The following is a 21139-nucleotide window of genomic DNA, read 5'->3' as shown; positions in this document are numbered from 1 at the left end:
CATTCTACAGGAAATACCTGGGACAGAGCTACAGGGATGCCCAACCTCTGCACTAGTGGCATTTGGAGCCAGAGGATTCTTGGCGGTGGGGGGCCGTCCTGGGCATTACAGGATGTTTAGCAACATCCCTGGGCTCCACCCGCCAGATTATGACGAAGAAAAATCTCTCCAGACATTGTCAGATTCTCCCTGCTCCGGCGGGGGGGAAGAATTATTCCAGGCTGAGAACCACTGGTACATAAGAATAAAAACATACTAAGAAGAAGCAACCACGCAAATCCACAAAGTAGGACTTACATTCAACTCAGCTTCCTCCACCAGTCAACCCCCTCCCCCACCACATAAGGAGGGTAAATGCTTTAGGTTAAGACTTAACTGACAAAACCTAACGCAATGTATGCACTTCGGTTTGCTTCAATCAGGATGTAAATAACTTTAACAGACATTTTAAAACAATCTGGGCAATTTGGATATGGGCTAATTAACAGATGACTCTAAAATGTTAGTTTATTAGGCATGAGACTGGTATGCAATTCTGTAGGGAAATATCCCTTTTTTTTTTTAATGAGATGCACATAAGGTATGCCAGAGTGAAAAAGCAGATGTCTGGGATTTGCCTTAAAGCACTTCAGTGAAGAACAAAAGAAAAAGGATAGATTTTTAAGTGTGGCAAAATACTGAGAAACGTTAAATCTGGGGGAAAGGGTATTTGAAAATTAATGAACTATTCTCTCTACTTGTATTAATGTCCGAATGTGTCTATGATAAAATTTATTCTTTTAAAGTGAAGAAAAGAAAAAAGAGTAGGCGAGAACTACGATAAAGTCTATACTAAATTAGGTTATCATGCCCAATCAGGGCCAATATTAATTGTTCACTGCTGCTACAGTACACACGCTTTCTTTCTGTCTTTCTCTTGTCCACACCCTCTCCTTTCCTACTTTCCCTCATTTTCTCCCTTTAGACTGTCTTCCCTGTAACAAGTCTTGGACCACCCCAAGCTTTCAGTAACTGAGCTTTCATAAAATCTGTTCACTTAACCATATCTATTAACGTCTTACCTACGTAAACACATACAATCCAATGTCTACCGTTTTAAAGTCATTTTAAATCAACAAAAATGGTGGCACTCTGCACTACAGGTTAGGAAGACAGCACCATCAAATGAAGCATCCGAACTTGTTTGCCAAAGGCAGAAATGAAACTGCACAGCGCCTCACGTTGTTAAATTGTTTAGTATAGTCATTTAAAAATTCCCCACCAAAACAAACTTGTTGCCCCAGCATTCCCTAGTCTTTTTCCTTCTTTAAATTACCTCAAATGTTTTTATTTATTAGTCTCATTATATAGCATTTTAAAGAGCTGTCAAAAAATTTTTTATTGAACTACAGTTGATTTACAATGTTGTGTTAGTTTCTAGTGTAGGGCATAGTGATTCAGATATATATGTATTTTATATATACATATTCTTTTTCATAGTAGATTGTTACAAGCTATTGAATATAGCTCCCTGGGCTATACAGCAGAGTCTTGTTTATCAGCATTCCCTATGGTCTGATTCACACATTCAACTACTAACTCCTCCAGGTCTTTGCTTCCTCCAGCACAATGAGGCAGAACACCACCTGATCTGACCACATTACAGGGTTATCATGAGGTACAGAAAACAAGACTCAGGTTCTGAAATAACGTCCTCCAGGCTTCTGAAAAACAAAGGAAACTGGAAGGAACTCAAATTCTTTTCTTCTTAAACCTGTTCCACAGATTCCAAAGGAGGCTAGCTTCAGAAGAAAAGGATTCTGAACCCTCCAAAAAGAAAAGGGTTCTTCCCCAAATCAGGATAGTATAAAATTGTCATTCCTACAAAGATGGTATAATCCTTAACAATTCAACTTATTGGCCATCTTATCCACCACCAAGGACCAAAGTGTCACCTAAAATGTTATAATGCCAACTCCCTGGACTAGAATCCATTCTGTGGAAGGCACTGAATAAATATTAGTTTGTTCTGCTCCAACTCTACAGCATTAGTAGAGCATTCAAGGCTGAAGGTAATGAGAAAAAACATACACAAATATACCTGAAACTGACCATGGGCACACTGACTTGTGAACTCAGAATAATCTAAAGATGACTCTAAACATAAATCTACCATACAAGAAAGCAATTCCGCCCCTAAAAATCTACCCAAAACAAAACATACATGTAACATTATTCATAATAGCCAAAAAGTGGATACAACTCAAATGTCCATCAATTTGGTGAACAGTAAAACATTGGCATATATCCATATAATGAAATATTATTTGACACAATAAAAAGAATGAACTATTGATACATGCTACAACATGGATCAATCTTGAAAACCTTATGTTAAGTGAAAGAAGTCAATCACACACACAAAAAAACCCCACATACTGTATGACTGCATTTATATGAAGTGTCCAGAATAGGCAAAAGTATTAGGTAGATTAATGATTGCCTGGGGTCGGGGGTGAGACACAGGCAGTTGCATCCATCGAGGGTGCAATTCTGAATCTGGATTGTAGAGAGGACTACACAACTCAGTAACTTTACTAAAAATCATTGAATTGTAAATTATACCTCAATGAGTGATTTTTTTTAACACTTGCTACTTGTAAAAAATAAAATACTATGCAGCAGTGTTCTTACAGTTCGTGTAATTCAGGACAGTCTCACAGCCAATATTAAATGTAAAACAGACCACAGTAAAACCTGTAAGTGTATCCACATGCCCCGCAAATAAACAAACGCTTTGTGTTTTGTTTCTAAAGATCTGTTTCCTCTATCATGCGCCTTCCGATGAACACTATTCTTGGAGTTGCTCACAAAGGAATCCCTTCCATTCAAAGAGTTGCCTCTAAAAAAAGCCTTTTTCCTTGAGGTGAACTGAGGAAGGTTCTCACTTTCCTGAAACCCACCAACCACTCTACCATCGTCACCAGAGCAATAGAACTAATAACTTATCGAGAATTCATGATCTACCAGGCAGGACGTGTGATAAGCACTTACATACATTATTCTCCTTATCCTCATTCTAATGAGGCTTAAAGCTGAGCAATTCATCCAAGTAACCAATGTGTCAGGGAACTGAACACACGCTGTCCGGCTTCAGAGTCCCACACTCAAGCTCACAGCACCACACGTGCAGCAACAGGTCAACCAGATCTTACGGGTGGAATTACTCAATACTTCTACAGTTTAGTCTTTGCCCCCCAAATTTTAACTGTCTCTTGGGGAAATAACTAATTCTGAAAACGATTTCCTCTTCTAAACCCATCACACTCAGTGACTCATCTTCAACCACATATGACAGTGACACACACTTAAGAGTTAGAAACTCTTTTCTGAAATAAAGGGAAACAATGTGCTCTGTCTAAAGAAACATTATTGCACTTGTAAATCAAACCTAAAACAACTTGCTTGGGGAACACAGGAAATTTCACCATTCCAGGTGTGGATTATTTACAACGTCCAGGCCAATCACTGTTTCAGGAAAACACGGCCTGCAGCTATTAATCTCTCTGGTAAGCATCTGGAAGTTAGGCCTCTGATTTACTCACACAAAGAAAATCTGTCCGTATAATAGGTGCTAATCAGCTTAACACCTTGTAGCTTCCTCACTAATTGAGGACTCTTCTCAATTAGGAGAGTTAAATGGTGTTTCAGACCCTCGGGAGGGGGGTGGAGCTTTCAGGACCACAGTACTATGAATCAGGGTTCACAATATTCAACCCCTCAAATCTTCCCCCAAACAGGGAAACACATCAGCAGGTCTCCCAACACAAACAGAGGGTGAGAAGGGGACACGTTAGTGAAATAGCAAAGACTCATGTTCTCTCTTACAACAAGGGAAAAAAAGTAACTAAGAACTCCAAGAAAAATAAAAACACCATCCAAAGATGAAGCGATTTAAAATGTGGCATGAATTTGAACAATTTTATTCAGCTTAAGAGTTCATTTGTCCTGGTCAATATGAATCTTCTCTTTCAAGTGGTACTTGGGTTGACTCTGAACCCAAAGAGGAGAAATAAAACCCTAAACACTACTTTGCTTCCCAGTCAGAATAATGTAATAAAATGTATTGGGTTTTCAAGCTTTTATTATAAACTAAAAGACAAAGCTTGCAAGGGTACAGATAATTATAAAATAAAATGGGCTATCAATATGGACAATTTAAAACTAAAAGCAGAGCTAACAGCTGGAGCACAGAGAGAAAAATGGAAAAAAAGAGTAAGAATAATTATATTCTCATACTAGACTATGGAAAGTTGATGAAAAAATTTTTAATTTAATGTTGATTCTATAATCTACAATAGTATGCTAATTTAAAATACATTATTATAAAGGCATTTAAATGTTAAAGATATTTAAGTTTATGAAATAAAAAACATAAACATCAAAACAGAATAGACAACACACAAGAATATATGATATTACTTTTAAATAAAAATTCAAAAGTAGGCAAAGCAAATCTACGGTGTTAGAAGTCAGAACGGTGGCAGGCTTTGAGGGAGATCATAGCCGAAGGGAAGACACAGGGGGGCTTCTGGAGAGCTGGTATTGTTGTGGTTTGATCGGTTACACAAGTGTGTTCACTTTGTGAAAATGCACTGAACTGTACTAATAATGTCTGCCCTTTTCAGATTGTTTTACTCCAATAACAATTTTTAAAAAGAAGAAGAAACAGGAGGAGAAGGAGGGTGAGAGGGAAGAAAGAAAGGTTCAGCAGTGTCCAATGTCAATAAGTCTGGAAACCAAGAAACAAGCCTATTACTTATAAGAATTAAAACAAACACTGTCTTTAGGCATGACATTAATATTCTGTCCAACACTTATGACTTTTGATAGCCCTGAGCAAAGTAAGGATTCACACTCAGACTTCTATTCAGTGTGAGAAAGCGGAGCTGCCGACTCAACACACATCTGTTTCCTTTAAAATATATGCTAGTCCTGGACTAGTTTCACATGAACTTGATGACTTTTTTTTCTGGACTACTGAAAGATTAAACTACCATGATTAAACATTTAAACAAGTGAGCTATTGGTATATATTAAAAATAGAGCTCCACTTAGGATTTTCCCTAGCTTATCACTTGTACTGGGTATCAGAATTAAAAGGAGCACATCAGGGAGGCAAGGAGCTGGAAAGAGAAAATGTAACGAACAACAAAAACAGCTCTGTAATTGCAAGAGAGTTACTACAAAGCACAGTTATCTATCCTAACTTAATAATTAGCAACAATAGAAAATGTATGTAAATAACAGACTACAAAATATCTTTTTAATCTTGCCACTGATAATACTGTTAACTATCATAATTGATTCTTCTACCAGAAATTATCCTGGATGCAATATCAGTAACTAGAAAACAGCCAAAAAATCATACCTCCAAAACATCTTGGAAGTGAAATTAAAATTTTTTTCATCCTCTCAAATTTTCATTTATCTGGTATTTAAATTTCTTTGTAGAAAGACTCAGATTTAATATTCTACAGAATTTCATCCAATTGATTAAATCAAAGGGCCTCAATTAAACTGCCAACAATAATTTTTCGGGAAAATGACTAGTGACTTCAGAGCACACGTGGAAATGTAATCAGATGTGAACAGCCATAAAAGTTCTAAATGAAAATGACAAAGAATCTGTGTGAATATTAAGATCTATAAAAATACAATGAAATATATAGCACCATTGCCAGAAGAGACAATCAAAGGAAAAAAAGAGTCCAACAATAAACTCAAAAATGTGATGTAATTTGGACATAGCACTCAAATCAGTAAAGACAGATGATTTAATAAATCAAGTTGAAACAACTGGCTAGCCTTTTGCTTAAAAAACAGAGGGCTCCCTAACATCCCTAGACTTTTTCATTTTTTTATTAATATGGAGATTTATAACACACGCTTTATACTGAAATTAATTACAGATAGATCAAAATACTAAAAAGTCAAAGATCTAAAATGGGTCTCAAGAGGGCGAAGCAGCTGAGTGTGTAAATCCGGCTGTGTGGGAAATGTGGTGAACTAGAAGGCATCCGTGCTTTCCCAGCCTTTCTTTAAAGCAGGTCTCTCTGGGGCAAGCTGACAAAGCAGGTGTCTGCAAGAGGGAATGAGGTGGAAGTTTGGGAGTTCTGGCTGGGGAGAGCAACATCTCTGCTCACCTGAAAAGAACGGATGGCACACCACTTGACAAGTTCTGAATTAGAAAGCTCACACCTTCTCTCAAAGAGCAGTAACTACCATCCGAGTGCTCCTCAACACTGTTCAACCTTAAATTTTTCAAGAGAAGACAGGAGTCTAGATTGTCATGTAAAAATCCTTGGCAGATATATATTTTTTAGAACACTGTGAGGGGCCAAATGAAACCCATCTGTTGACCAGATCTGTCCCATTGGCCACCAGCTTACAAGTTCTGACTGAAATGCAAAAAACGAAACCTTTCAAGTGCCAGCAGAGAACACATGACATTCTTTTCACAATCTTGAAGTAGGAAAGACCTTTCTAAGCACAATCAAAACCAGAATCCATAAAAGACAAGACATTTAACAACATAAAAATGTAAAACTTATGTGGAACCGAATATTATGAACAAGCCTAAAAAAAAGAAAAAAAAAACACGAATGATAACAGATTCCCCTCTGGCTCTAGCAGAATGTGGACTGCTGCAGCCTGGATTACACGCTTTTCTCTGTGAGGCAGGAGAGTGTACCAAGTTGAACAACAGGACCACCAGGACCACCTGGAATACAGGAAGGATTTCCTAAATGAACCAGAAAGGAAGAGGCAGTAGGAGAGTATCAGGATGGTCCAGAATTACAGTCTCCATCATCTATTACTCGATAAAAATGTCTCCTACTTTCATATGTATTTGAATATCTCATAGTATAAATAAAAACTGATCGGTGATATTTAGAATTCCTTCTGGGTATCAGACGAGTTATTCTTAATAACTGCTTCAGAATGTAAATACACTCCCCTCAACCAACCCTGACTGTGTACTATATGCAAGGCAGTTAACTATATGTACAGAGTTGGAGGGAAAGACGTGAAAGTCATAAAATGTAACTGACAGAATTCCCTGATTCAAGGCTCTCATAAGACAGATTTCATCATGACATTTGTTTCAGCACAAGCTGAATTGTGAACATTTTCCCAATCAGTGTGATATGGACCAGTACCTTGAACACAGAATTAAGATGCTAATCTAACATCCATGTGTTAAGAAACGAGTTAAGAGACTCAGCGAGCACTAGATTGAAAGAAAGCATACAGCCAGTCTAACAGGTTTGATTTAACATAGAGAAAACAAATTTTCATATTTTCCTGCACCAGAGAGTTCATAAGTCACAAAAATTAAAAGGACCAAACTTATTCTCTGAAAAATAGATTATAAAATTAAATATTATCACATCTTTGAATCATGGATTTCACAGTTACCTGTTGCCGCTGCTGTTGACCCTTTCGGTAAATGCCATTGCTGCCAGTCAGTGGAAAGCGATGAATCTATTCATCTGAAAGAGAAACAGCAGCCTGTGAAGATCAGCCCTTAAGTAAGCTCACCGGTACACCTGACCTGCAAGAAATCTTACTGGAGACAGAATTCAGAGTTCTCATTTGAATAAGAGAATGTTTCTTACCAAGTTGCATGTACACACTGACTAGCATATAGCAAAGGGCAAATGCACTTTTAGTTTTAAGGCTGCTACTCAAAGCAATTTCAGCAAGGGAAAAATGTGCACAAATTTATCATGAGGAGGAAGAAAGGAAGTGACATTTCCCCAGTGTCTACTTTGTGCCAAGCATTGTGTAAAGCCCTTCTGAAAACGACATTTCATGTAAACATTAAAGTTGTAAGGTACATACAAATACCACATGTACTAAATAGTCCATTTTATATATAAGTATATATGTGCAGTTTGCCTAACGTAACAAGTGGTCTTAACAACCGCACCACAATCAAAAGGAAAAAAGGTAAAATAATATGGATGAGAAAGAAAATGAACAGTTAATCATCACATAAGAATTCAACACTGAATTTCAAAAGTGGGCCGAGTTTTCGATGAGGCAAGTTTTCGATTTTGTTTCCACTCATAAAAGATATTTAATCCCCAAAGCAATTCTGGAGCATTCTCTCAAAACAGTACTGGTTAAAAAACGTTGTTATCCAACCTGGGCAGATGGCCTTGGTACTATCTTGTATATCTCTAGAAACCAGCTCTCTATGGTCAACACTATCAACAGCTGTTTCCTTTTCCCTTCCTTGTATGTATTTGTGAATTTACTGCTCTTATCCTAACTTGCTTTAAATAGTTCCTATTTTTTCAGACATCCTTAAGGCAAAGGGTATGTTACTAAATTATCTTAGCACAGATTTAATAAATTGATACAAATGGAAACATGACATTTCATTTGTAGCAATTTTAGCTAGCCGGCTATGTTTAAGAGGCTAACTGTTATACTTTTTGCCTAATGCTGGAGAAAAACCAAATGAGAGTCCTTCAGCTCTACTGGGACTCCTGATAACGTCTTTTATCTCTCTCTTTCCATGAAATTAAAATTGCTGACTTGCTGACCACAATGTTTTCATAATAGTAGATTTCATTTGTCACTATCTCCTCCCCCAAAAGAATGCAACATGGATGTTACAAACATTCTAATTAAACTCACACTAGAGCTCTGAAATTTTCAGGGCCAAACATGCTTTGGAGTAGGATACTCCTCCAACCAGCTGTAGTGGCCCTAGACAAGTTTCCTAAACTCTCCAATTCAAACCCCAATCGTCTCCCTCCCACACCAACCCTGTTACTGTCTCACCTTCCCTCTCTCAAACACTTTTGTTTCTCTTCCTGCTCTTCTTTTCCTACCCTCCTTTCACCCCGCCTTCCTCCCCAACTTCACTTTCTCTCTCTCTCTCCTCCTACCCTTCTATCTCACTGCTCCCCGCCCCCACCCCCCATGCTCTCTCACTTTGCCTCTTGACTTGCAGGGCTGGCACACAAGTGATCGATAAAATAGTAGGCATTCATTTTGGCATTAATCTTCCTAACACTGTAAAGGCTTCTCAAGAGTCCACGATGGCTGTCCCCAGCACAACCCTTCCAATGAAGATGCCCCATCTACTTGCAGCCCAACAGCAGCCACCCCGGGGGCCCACTGGTGGAGAATGAGAAAGTACTATGGGAGGAGGCAGGCTGGGCTGTTGCGGGAGGCCAACCTGAGAGAGTGGTCCTGAGTTCACTTGTTCTGCTCATTTACTCACTGAGCCAACAAATATTTCCTGAGCATCTACTGTGAGAGAGAAGGAAACAGGCACTTGCCATCACTGAGTTTACAAACTACAGGAGGTGAACAAAGATGACATATAATATACAGACATTAGATTTTAAAAGGTATTATAGAGAAAAACAAAGTGAAAAGCGAAGAGTGCCAGAGAGGAAAGGAGGTAAGGTGTTGCAATTTTACACAGAGTGGTCAGAGAAGGAAACATTTCAGCAAAGGCTTAAAGGAAGGGAGGAGCAAGCCATGCAGAGAATAGTAAACGAGGGTCTAGCACTCTGGGTGTCGATGTTCATCAACTGTAACAAATGAACCGCTCTAAGTGGGAGATGCTTGTTACAGGGGAGCCCGGGGGAGGGCAGTGAGGTCTACCGGAAAGCCCTTCCATTCAATTTTGCTGAAAGAAAGGAGGGAGGGAGGAAGAGAAAGAAAGACAGGAAGGAAGGAAGAGAGGGATGGAGGAAAGAAAAAAAAGGAAGGCAGGCAGGCAGGCAGGCAGACAGATAGCCTATTTTCTTTTAATGGTCCTAGAAACTGATGAGTCCAAGACTAAAGGAGTCAGCTGAATCCCTGGGTCTCTCTACTGGTTTCTTGGGTAGATGAGTCAAGTACAAAGTGAAAGACATATTCGAGGAATCTGGCCCCTTCATGCAGCCAGTGCCTCGTCTGCACAATTCAAATTCGTAACTTTGCATGGAGGCTTGATCCTTTCCCACGGAGTCAGGGGCAAGGAGGCAGCATTGCCAGATTATTGACTCTTTAAGTCTCGCAGGAACGACCAAATTCAGCCTATGGAAGTTTGCTTGGGTGATGATGTACATATGATTTGCACAGCTGCATGGAGAGCAACCCAGATACAAGGTTAGTTAGGCTAGAATGGAGATCTTTTGTAGCCAGGAAGTTATTACCCTAAACCGCTGCTAAGAAAGGCAATTAGTATATGCTTCAGTTAATGTCTCCTTCAAAGACTTTCTTAAAAATACTCACATTTGTACAAGGAGATTTGTGCAATAAAATGTTTATAATAGCAAGAAAACTGGTAACAACCTAACACCTACCGTCACAGAAATAGTTAACAAATTATGATACATCATAATGAGATGCAATATAGCATCAAAAAGAATAGGTTTCTCCAAACAAGATGCTGAACAAAATGCACAATGTGAGCCAATTTGTTTAAAAAGAAAATGCTTTCTTTTTATATTTATGCATAACACATACCCATATAACACACACGCACACAACCACTCTCTGGAAAGGGGCACTTTCATCTTTTATTATGCATACTATGAATCCTTTATTACCTGTGTAAACATTTTTCTTTCTAAATATGGAGATGGGGGGAATGGAGGTCCCAGATCATAAATATTGAAATCAGAAGTTCTTCCCAAAGTTTTCACACATTTTTATATCACTGTCACAAGATTATAAAGACAAAGTAGAATAATAAATGAGGGGGCAGTTTAAAGTCCTTCCATTAAAACAAGTAGGGAAGATACGAACTCGGCTCTATTTAAAAGACAGAGCAGGGCTGTATAACACACAGAGAGTAAGTTCAAGGGAGACAGGTGATCACTTCGGGCAAATTAAGCCCTACCAGCCTCAGTGATGCTCCCATCTGTAAAATGGAAAACAGCCTCTTTTACAGAGATACTGAGGAGAGTGCTTTGTAACAGCTAAGCTAAAACGTCCAGCACACTGACATACGAAAAGCACTCAATACACAGCAGTTCTTATTTAAGTCAGCAATGTCTATCTTACATTTTATGTAACTGAAGCAGACTAAATTTCATGTAGGCATGTACCCTGCCAGATTTATTTAAGTGACCCTTCTATAGTCCTTCCAGCCTCTTGCAATGCAAATTTATTCAGAAATTAAAATGTCATGTATATCAAACTACTTTTCCTCCCAAAATAGCAGGTAAAACATTTCAAGTAAATTTTTTTCTTGTTTTTTTTAAGTCTTACACTCACACCATACACATATATAATTATATAATTACAATTAAAAAAAAAAGGAGGAAGAATACCAAGAAATGATTCAGGATATTTTCAAATATTTCTGTTCTAGGTCATTAAGTGCTTCCAACCCTGTATTTCTGGGGAACCTGCTCTTAGGAATCTTTGTGATATGCTGGTTAAAAGGCCTGCTTTACAACCTACCAGCTATACGAAAATCAAGAAATCACTGTTCTTCCCCAAGGTCTCAGCCTCTCATCAGTGATACGGGGCTTCATGGGGTTGTCGGAGGGTTCAATAAAATGTGTGCAAGATTTTTAGCACAATGCCTGGCTCATGGTAAGCACTCAATAAATGATTGTAGTAGTTGTTCTGGTTATTTTTCTGCCAACCAAAGCACATGCTTGAGACAAGCCATACATTAGAGAAGCTTTTCAACTAGACAAACAGTGCTAAGCAGATCTCAAAGCCCCATGACCATGACCCAGTTTCCAAAGGGGAATATGAGGAAAATAACGATCCAGAAGCCAGAGGATGCACCGTCTGGTCAGTAGTCGCTAGTCAGATCCACTTCCCCTTCTCCACACATACCCTTCAGGAATAACAGTCTCTTGGTAACTGGCAAAGTGTCAGGAATGAGTCATGGGTCATACACTGTTTTCATCTGAATTCTCCAGAAATTTACCACAAGCAGCTCATAATCTCCCAGGGCCCCAAAATGACTTGATCACCTGCAATTCCTTTAGCTCTCCAGTGCCACACGAAGCCCACAAGCTTAGAAATCCACAATGGAATGTGATTTCTCCAACTATCTCTTCTCTACTTCAAATCCTCTCTCTAGGGGGCTCTGATGTTGCCCCCACACTCAAGTATGCATCCCCCATGTCATCAGCTCCCTCCCATCATTCAGGTCTCAGATCAATGACGCATTCTCAGAGCAGCTTCCCCTGAATACAGCTGCCAGCATAGCAGCGCTGTGCCCTCCAGCCAACCCATGCTCACTCCATTGTACTCCATGTGTGTCTAGCTGCAAGAACCACCACTTAATTATCAGAGATTTACACTTCTCCCACAGCAAGTCTAGAGGAGGGTGGCTACTGGTGTAATTTTAGCTGTTCAGTGAGGCCGTTGGGAACGCTGGCTCTTTTTGCTCCACCATCTTTTAGCATGTTGCCTTTGTGTTTGTCATCTCATGGCACAAAAAGGTTGCTGCCAAAACCAGACATCTTATCAACACTCCAGGCTGGTAGATGAGAGGAGAAAGGTGCAGCTGTGTCAGCCACCTCTGTCTCCTTTCATCAGGGAAGGAAAATCCTTCCCCAAACCTTTGCTATCTAAACACCAGAACTAGGTCACATGGCCTCCTCCAGCTGCAGGGGAAGCAGGTAAATCAGGATACAAATTGTTACCACTGACCGAGAACAAACATGATCTGTCACCTAAGGCTGCGCACGGTGTCATTCCACACACACAATCAAGGTTCTCTTAGCAACGAAAAAATGGGAATGCGCATCAGGGCGGAAAAATAACAGTGCTGGCCACCCTTATCTTTCCACGGTATGTACCACCATCTGCAATTACCTTGCGCTAAATAAATAAAAACATACAAACATAAACAGGTGTTAATTGCTTATATCCCCTTAACAGAATGCAAGCTCCAGGTCTAGCTTTACATATGTAGACCCAGAGCTTATGTTTTAAAATAACCGACTGTCAAATTTCTCACCGTAGGCAGATAGTATAGGTACTGGAACTATAGTGAGGATGGTCTAAATGACGCTACAGTAGCAAATTAACCCCAAAGTTTCAGCGGGGGCTTGACAGAACGGAAACTTATTTCATGCTTATTCTTTGTGTCTACTGTATATGGGGGGAGGGGGTAGGCAGGGAGCTTTTCTCTGTATCGAGAAGCCTAAGCTGGGAAAAAACTCAAGTTGGAAGCTCCACTATCTCCAAATGTGGCTACAAGGTTTACTATAGTGAAAAAGAAAGGTGGAGGGTCTCACAGAGCCACTTAAATGCATCAGTCCAGAAATACCCGTATGTAACTCCCATAGACAGCCCACTGGACAGAATTAGTCAGTGATTCTGTGTAACCTAAGGAGGCAAAGACACATGCGAGAGCACATGAATGTTGGTAGTGTTTCTGCCTCACTCCCCAATGGACTGGCAAAATATCACACAATGTATTATCCCCATTTTAGAATTTAGACCCATTAAATAAATTTCTCAGAACAAAATCAAAGTTAGGGATCCTCAGTAAAGCAATTATTTCATCTTATAAGACAATACTTACCATTATAAAAAGAAGGGAAAAGATTTTTTTCAGGAGTAATGGTAACGAATATAGCACTTCTTATATAGCACTTCTCATATTCTGCTCCAAGTACTTGCCAAATCTCAGTACCTTTAATCTACCCAGTAAAGGAGGAACTACAGTATTGTTAACCCCATTTTATAAGGGAACGGAAAAGTGTTGGAAGCCAGTCATCCCCGGGCCTGTGGCATTTCTGCGTGTTCACGCACAGGCATTAACTGCCTTCATTCCAGACAATCTTCAAGGAAGCTTGTATAGAGAAGAGCCTTAAGAAAACATACGTGTCTTTCTGGAGCAAAGGGCAGTATGTTTACTGTCCAGTATAATCAAAATAATGTCTCCCTCTGAAGCAAAGGGCAGGAAGGCATGCTTACTGCCCATTATAAAAGACTAAGATTCCCTAAACTCAGGATTCCTCTCCTTAATACAGCTGTGTTTATAGGTGTCATCTGGTTCTCTTCACACCTCTCCTCTTTAGAAACTGGGGCTGAGGGGACCAGGGTAAGAAAACAATGATACTCTGGCTATAGCCATTATTATGAGTAATAAAGCCTTTCCCAGGAGTCCATGAAACTGAAGATTAGCTTGTTGGCTTAAAAGTAGGGTGAAATCTCAGAGCTTTCACAGTTCTTGACAAGAAGTTAAGTAATTTGCCTAAGGTCTGACAGCTAGTAGGTGGCATATCCAAGATTCAAGCCCAAGCTGTCTGGTTCAGAAATCAAACTTTAAAGTTCTTTGCTATACTGAAGCAGCTCTCAAAAAACGTGTAATTCCAAAACTAGCAGTATTGAATCACCCGTGAACATGGTACAAGAGCAAATTCTTGGGCATCACCCCAGACCTATTGAATCAAAACCTCAGAGTGGGGGGGAGGGGGAAGGGGAGAAATAAATGTGCTTTAAAAGCCTTCCAGGAGACTGATGCTTATTAAGTTTGAAAAACACTGCTAAGTTGCATATATTCACTGTATCTATGAGATTGAAGGAAATGGCATGGATATATCCTGATTTCCATAGGGATGTGAACTGACCTTTCATAACCTGAATAATGGATTTGAAGTACTAAGGGAGATGATTCCTCAGCCCTTGTATTTAGTTTTTAGGAAGGTAAGAATCTTTATCTGGAGCAAAACAAACATCACATGTCTGTTTAACAGGTCTGCACATTTTCCTTTGGAGTCACGAATATATGTCCGGAATGTTAAATGAAAATACCTGCTTTTTTATTCCCATAATGATTAGAAAGAATTACTTAGCCAAAGAGAAACACTATTTATATTTGAGAGTCAAGCTGTCATTCTTGAAAAACAGGAAACCACATATCAACAGTGTACCATAGTAGAAAGGGCACCAGGCTTTGAGTCACAGAGTCAAGTCACTTAACTTCTTCAACTCAATTTCCTGATTTTAAAATGGAAAATGAACTTCAACTTCAGAGTTGCAATTAGGTTTAAATGATACGTCATGTGAAAGCCATGGGTAAACAGCTTCTGTGCTACATGAATGTAAACTCTACCTTCATGGGCTCTTTCTCTTTCTAGATCTGGTGTTATCAGTTCCTCCAGTGCTTAGAGTTCTGTCTGGCACATAGAAGATGCCCGATACTTATAAGGTATTAGAAATGAATATGAGATATTCTATTAATGATGTACTTGATGCCTCTGGGCTCCATGTGTCACAATCATCTCAGTCTTTTAATAAGAAAAACTCACTCCAACAAGAAATCCTTAGTCATGTTTAAAATGGGCCAGATAATTTAAGAAAATCAGCTGATTTTCTTCCCCTGGAGAACACTACTGACAGAGCTCTGTCCTCAGGCATAAGACAGAAACTCCTATTAACAACCCTGATGGCCCTCGAGTCTCCTGGTCTGAAGTCTATCATAATCTCTTGTGCATATTCAGTCAAAAATAAAGGATGTGTACCTACAAAGAACAAATACTTTACATTTACATCTGCAAAGAGGTAGAATTTTAGTAAATGGATTTACAGGGTTTATGTAAGCGATTTTAATAAAATCTAAGATTCAATATAGCAAATATTAAATAAGCTACTACTGTGCATAAAAAAGTGACTGATAGAAAACCACTGTCAATATACTTTGGGAACAGAAATCACTGTTGAATTTATAATTTAATGAAAAAATATAACTTATTTACTAAACTTTTTATATTTATGGTAAAAGTGGTTCCTTAATTTGTACTCTCTCCAACACACTTTCTCAATCTCCTGAAAAATTAGTTAATGGTCTAGTCTTGAAATAGGGGAACTTTGGGCTTGTAGCTTCAACAGACATATCTAAGTCAGCAAATGAATTCAAGCTGAAGGGCTGCTTTCAGTGCAGAGCTTCAACAGTAAAGAGAATATCCCAGCTATGTTGCCTATATCCTAAGGGACCTGGGCAGGGTATACTGCCCCCTATGTATGTTGTAACAATCCAGGCACTTATATATACATCAGTTCTACCTTTTATTTTTATTTATGTATTTTTTTTTGGTGAGGGGAGGTAATTAGGTTTTATTTTTGTTTTTGGAGCAGGTACTGGGGATTGAACCCAGGACCTTGTGTAGTCTAAGCATGTGCTCTACCACTTGAGCTATACCCTCCCCCCTAGTTCTACCTTTTAACAAGTGAAAGCATTAAGGCCATTTCAAGACTTGGAATTTTACCAGTCCACTAACTTCCTAAGAGAATATGCAAGTATGTTTGATGAAAAAGCACAAATTACAGAGTTGAGCAAGAAACTTTCATTTGCTTTTTTAAAAATATGGAAAACAAGTTTGCCCTTTTTTCTTTTCTTTTCTTTTTTTTTTTTTGAGAGGGGGTAAGGGAGAAGAGGTAATTAGGCTTTTTTTTTTTTAATGAAAGTACTGGGGATGTTGAACCCAGGACCTTGCGCATGCTAAGCACACACTCTGCCACTGAGCTATACCCTCCCCTGAAGTTTGCCTTTTCTAAGCTAATTTTTTATCCATCTTTTCAACTCCCAAGGCAATATAACTTCCACTAAACAATCATGTGGCTACAGTGATTTGTAGAGGTTCCTAATAAAGATGCAACTCCTATATGTATCTCTATTAAACAGTACTCTTCAAATGTAATTCAAAACCAAATTAAGCAAGTATCTTAATCAATAAAAAAGGTAGCTATTAGTTCCACCAACTCCTTGCAAAATTCGGTTAACCAATAGGAAACAGAAGAGAAAGCCAGTTTTGATGTAGTCTAACTACATTCTGGCTTATAGCCCCACAGTGAAATACTGACTTCTGGTGGCAAAAAATGCGTGTGTACTCTGCATCTGGCAGGAGAAAGCAATGTTGAAAAATCACCTAGATTTTACTGTTGCCATAAATTCTCAGTCTCTTGATGATTTTTGTATTCTAAATTAACACATTATGAGTCTTCAAAATCACATTTTTACACAGTTAAGTAAATACCAAATGCCAAAGACTACAGAAATTCAATTGCTACAGTGAATAAAACATTAACTCTGATGTATAGCAGTTCATTTTCTTCCTGTAAGTAGAAAGGAAAGAGTTCACATCCCCAGCCTCATCACTCCTGCAAGTTCTATTTAGAAATGGAAAGAGGGGGAGGGAAGTCCCCAATATCTTTTTTTTTTTTTTTACAGCGTTGTGTCCCACTCTTCAATACCTCTTCGTCTTAAAGCGACCAAATCTGTTCCAAATACTGTCTTTGGTACCCTCCCTCCTAAATTAGCTGAATTCAGATTAGGCTTCTCAGTTTTAAGTACTAGTTATCTATTTTCTGGCTTTCTCTTAGTCTCTCTTCATATTCTCTTGGGTCATTATCCTTCAGTTCTCTCCATCCACTTAGGCATATTTATCTTCAAATACAATTCTTTCCAACACTGGCAAGAGACACCATCTTTAAATAAAACAGGCGAATCATCCAGAATTTTCAACCCTCCTGTGAATTTATTTCCAGAGTATTCACTCAAGGAATCCTTTCCACTAAGATGAAAGGCAAGCTAAGGAAATACATTAGACAGAGGAAGTAAACATTGAAACAGGGCCATGCCTAGGTATTCTTAAGTCTCTGAGCAGAATTAGACTCTCAAGTCCAAAGGTTTTCTCGTGTCTTCCATCCTCACTAAGTCTAACCCCACGCAGGTTCAGGAGAGATGTTCCACTACAGACCCTACCATCTACCACTTCTGCATGACCTTGCTGTGATATAATCTGGCACAAGCAAAATCCCCCAAACTCTCAGGCCGGTTCCTTGCCTGAGGTTTCTGTGCCTCAATTACTAAGCTCACCTTGCAACCGTCCCAGGGGACACTGGATCTTCGCCTTAACGTGCGCTTTCGCCTTTAAAAGTTTTAAATGTCTGGCTTCTCGATGGTACGTAATCCCCCACCCACCCCCGCCTCCAACGTGCACCAACAAAGCTAAAAGGACCCTATCCCACCCTTGAAAAAACAAAATTTCGTCTGCAAGACCTTCCCCCACCGCCCACCTTCACCGCCCCCTCCTCAATGGAGAGGGGCTCCCGGAAGATTCGGACACAACTCCACCTCCAAAGCCAAGGGTCTTCCTGAGAAATTTGCACAACAATACGGGGTCTGTGTGTAAACTCCTAGAAGACTAACCTAGGAGGAAATTATCAAGACCCTCGAAGGTCCCTCGCAGCTTCATTAACGTAACCACCGTTACAGTGAGGTAAAGTATGATTCCTGTAACCCTCCAATTCCTCTCCCTTTTAAATTGCTGACCCCTGAGCTCGCAAAGTCGGAGGGCCGGCGTGCGGCAGAGTCACCAAAAAAAAAAAAAAATTATCAAGGGAAATTAACCAGTTCCACGTTCTGCAGATGCCGTCTCCCTCTGCGCCAGGAGCAAGTCTCAGAAGGTGCCTCCAACTTTTCCCCTCCCTCTCTAGAGGCTGCGGACCACCGACGGACGCCTCCATCTGAGTTACAGTTTGATAGGATTGGAATCGCTAATCTCTCTCTATAAAACGCAAGGGGGAGGGGTGACCGTGTTGTGGGGGAGGTGATTCGGAATGGGGGAAAGAAAAGCACCGTTTTATCCCCCGGAGAAACTTCTGGGATTCTTCTATTACGCAACCTGGGGACCAGGTTCCAACAACAGAACATCTTTCCGCAAAACGCCGGGCGCACAGGCGGACGTTTGCTTTTGGGAAGGGGCAGAGTGGGAGGAGGATGGGTCTCTTCCTGTGTTCCCCTCCCCAGTTTTTCTAGACGCTACCTGCAGCGGATTTGTAAGTGAGGGCGGCACGAGCTCTGCGTTTCCTTCGCCGGTTCTCCCCGAAGGTTCCCACCGGAAAAGTGGGAACGCCAGCGACTTGAGTCAGCGTGCTGGGAAGCCGGCAGCTAGGCGGGAGAGCCTGGGCTTCCCAGAAGTCATCGGCCGCGGCGTCTCGGCCAGGGCTGACCCCTAACCCGAGGCGGGGCGCAGGACTCCACTTACCTTCCAGACCCTAAGTCCTCCAATCTCGGGTCGTGCGCCCTCGCCGCCTCCGCCCGCCCCAGACCTGTTGCGGTGGGGAAGGGGCGCGGGTGCCGAGAGCGCAGGGGAGCGCGTGCTCCCGAGGCTCAGCGGCGGCTAGCGCGGGACTCGGCTTCCAGCCGCGGAGGCGAGAACGCAGCTGTGCCAGCGACGCGCGCAGGCGGCGGCCGAGTGCGCAGGGGCCGCGCGCTCGTCCGCTTGCTGGTTGGCAAGCTCCGCGCGCCGGCGGCCCCGGAACGCCCGGTAGGCGAGGCCACACCCTCCCCCAGGAGGCCACGCCCCCTTCCGCGCTTCCCCGGCCCACGCCCTCTAGCTGGCGCCACCCAGATGGAGAGGAACAGCGCGGCCCTCCCCAGGAGACCAGTGGGAGGATCGAGGGCGAGCAGCCGCTCCGGATGGAATACTGCAGTGACCGCACCGACAGCGTGGGTGACCCTGCCCCGGGCTGCTGTGGGGCACAAGAACCCTTTCGCTTTACAGAGAGATTAAGCTCAGGGTCAAGTTCTGACTAAAAGTGTCAAGAAGTCTTTTTGCAATCTCCTACACAATTGAAGGAGATTCTGTGCCCTTTAAAGGAGATAGTAACTAACATTATAGAGAGCTATACGTTTTATAAACGGCTTTCACACACAGGCTCATCTCATCTTCACAGTAACTTTCTAAAACAGACAAATTATTGCGGCCATTTCCCAAATAATGAAACGGAAGAGTTGAAAATAAGTATAAAGTATTTTGCCCAATATCACAGGCTAAAAACAATGGCATGGGAAACCAGGTCTCCTAACTCCAGCCTCCTGGTTCTTTCTCTTCACCAGCCCAACCCCAGAAAATTCTAGTGGGTATATGGGCTTTGGCAAACAGATCCAAAAGAGGAAGGGAAACCTAATGTCTGGTTAAGTTGCTACCCGATCCCTTTTACCAACATACCAGGAAAGCACCACGCCGAGTTCTTTGCCTCTCTCACCGTCATCCCCGAAAGAGATGCAGAAAGATTGCATCAAATGGCCCAGACAGGCTTTTTCCCCCAAAATCTTAATGGTTTAAAATGGGTGAAATTATTTGGATGAAGAAAATCCCCGTACTCAAATGCAATGTGAATGTAAATAAATGTAGTGTATGAAAATAACCTCCTTCCGTGCCCTTTATGTTCTTTCCCCTTCATTTTTTACTTTTTTGTTGTTGTTGCTTTGCCCCTCAAGACTCCTTCATCGTCTACATGAATATTGTTTGAAAACCTAATCGATAGATCTTTGCATTTCTAAATTAAACTCTTGGCTACTTGACTTAATTTCCCATGGATTGTTTTCCAAAATACAACTTCTCTCTAAGCTTCTGTGATGATAGCGATTTGATTTACCTTAACATCTAAAATAATTAAGGTGCCCCTGATGAGGTCTGGTGTGCCTCCAGATGAAACCTTTGGCAGTCTTCCCTGGACAGCGTGAGACAGGAGTCACCCCTGATAGATGTATGTTTGCACATTTCTTAAAGGTTTCTAACAGATTGATATCTATTCTAATCATAACAAATATTTTAATCTTCTTGTTATGGAATTAATGCATCTCACTGTAAAATATACATCAGCCTGGTCATCATTTATAATCTGAAGGTTTTGAACTATATTCAATATCTTGTAATACCCTATAATGGAAAAGAATCTGAAAAAGAATATATATTGGGAAAACTGGACAGCAGCATGTAAATCAATGTAGTTAGAACACTCCCTTGCACCATACACAAAAATAAACTCAAAATGGATCAAAGAATATATATACGTATAAATCACTTTCTTGTACACCTGAAACTAACACAACATTGTAAATCAAATATACTTCAATTTTTTTTTAATCTGAAGGTTTTTACCTCTCCTATCTGAAACTTTTTCCTATTTTCTGTTCCTTATCCTATAATACTTCCTGATACATTCAAACTGTATTCAATTTAGTAAATGATGTCGACAAAGTTTGATCATTTTATTTTACTGCTTTTGGAACTGAGGGATGTAATTTTGTAAAACTTTTTAGTTGAAGATGGTGCAGCTTTGGTTCAAAGAAATCATTCCATTTATAGGAATA

The 21139-nt window shown here is 40.4% G+C and overlaps 1 protein-coding gene across 3 annotated transcripts in view; it reads right to left on the bottom strand.

Moving 5' to 3' along the window:
* Positions 1–19279, bottom strand: part of AFF1 (ALF transcription elongation factor 1) — a 173195-nt gene extending 153916 nt beyond the window's left edge. For 2 of the 3 annotated variants that reach the window (XM_072943023.1, XM_072943014.1), the window contains exons 1-2: positions 19026–19279; positions 7462–7535 (exon numbers count right to left, since the gene is read on the bottom strand). In XM_072943023.1, the coding sequence (XP_072799124.1) occupies positions 7462–7499 (38 nt within the window). In that variant the 5' untranslated portion in view covers positions 7500–7535; positions 19026–19279. The remainder of the gene's footprint in view (positions 1–7461; positions 7536–19025) is intronic. The other variant, XM_072943004.1, reaches the window with a different exon arrangement.
* Between the last annotated feature and the right edge of the window lie 1860 nt (positions 19280–21139).

Source organism: Vicugna pacos, chromosome 2 (assembly GCF_048564905.1).
Source record: "Vicugna pacos chromosome 2, VicPac4, whole genome shotgun sequence".
NCBI classification, from domain to species: domain Eukaryota; kingdom Metazoa; phylum Chordata; class Mammalia; order Artiodactyla; family Camelidae; genus Vicugna; species Vicugna pacos.
This window is presented reverse-complemented; position numbering and strand designations above follow the sequence as displayed.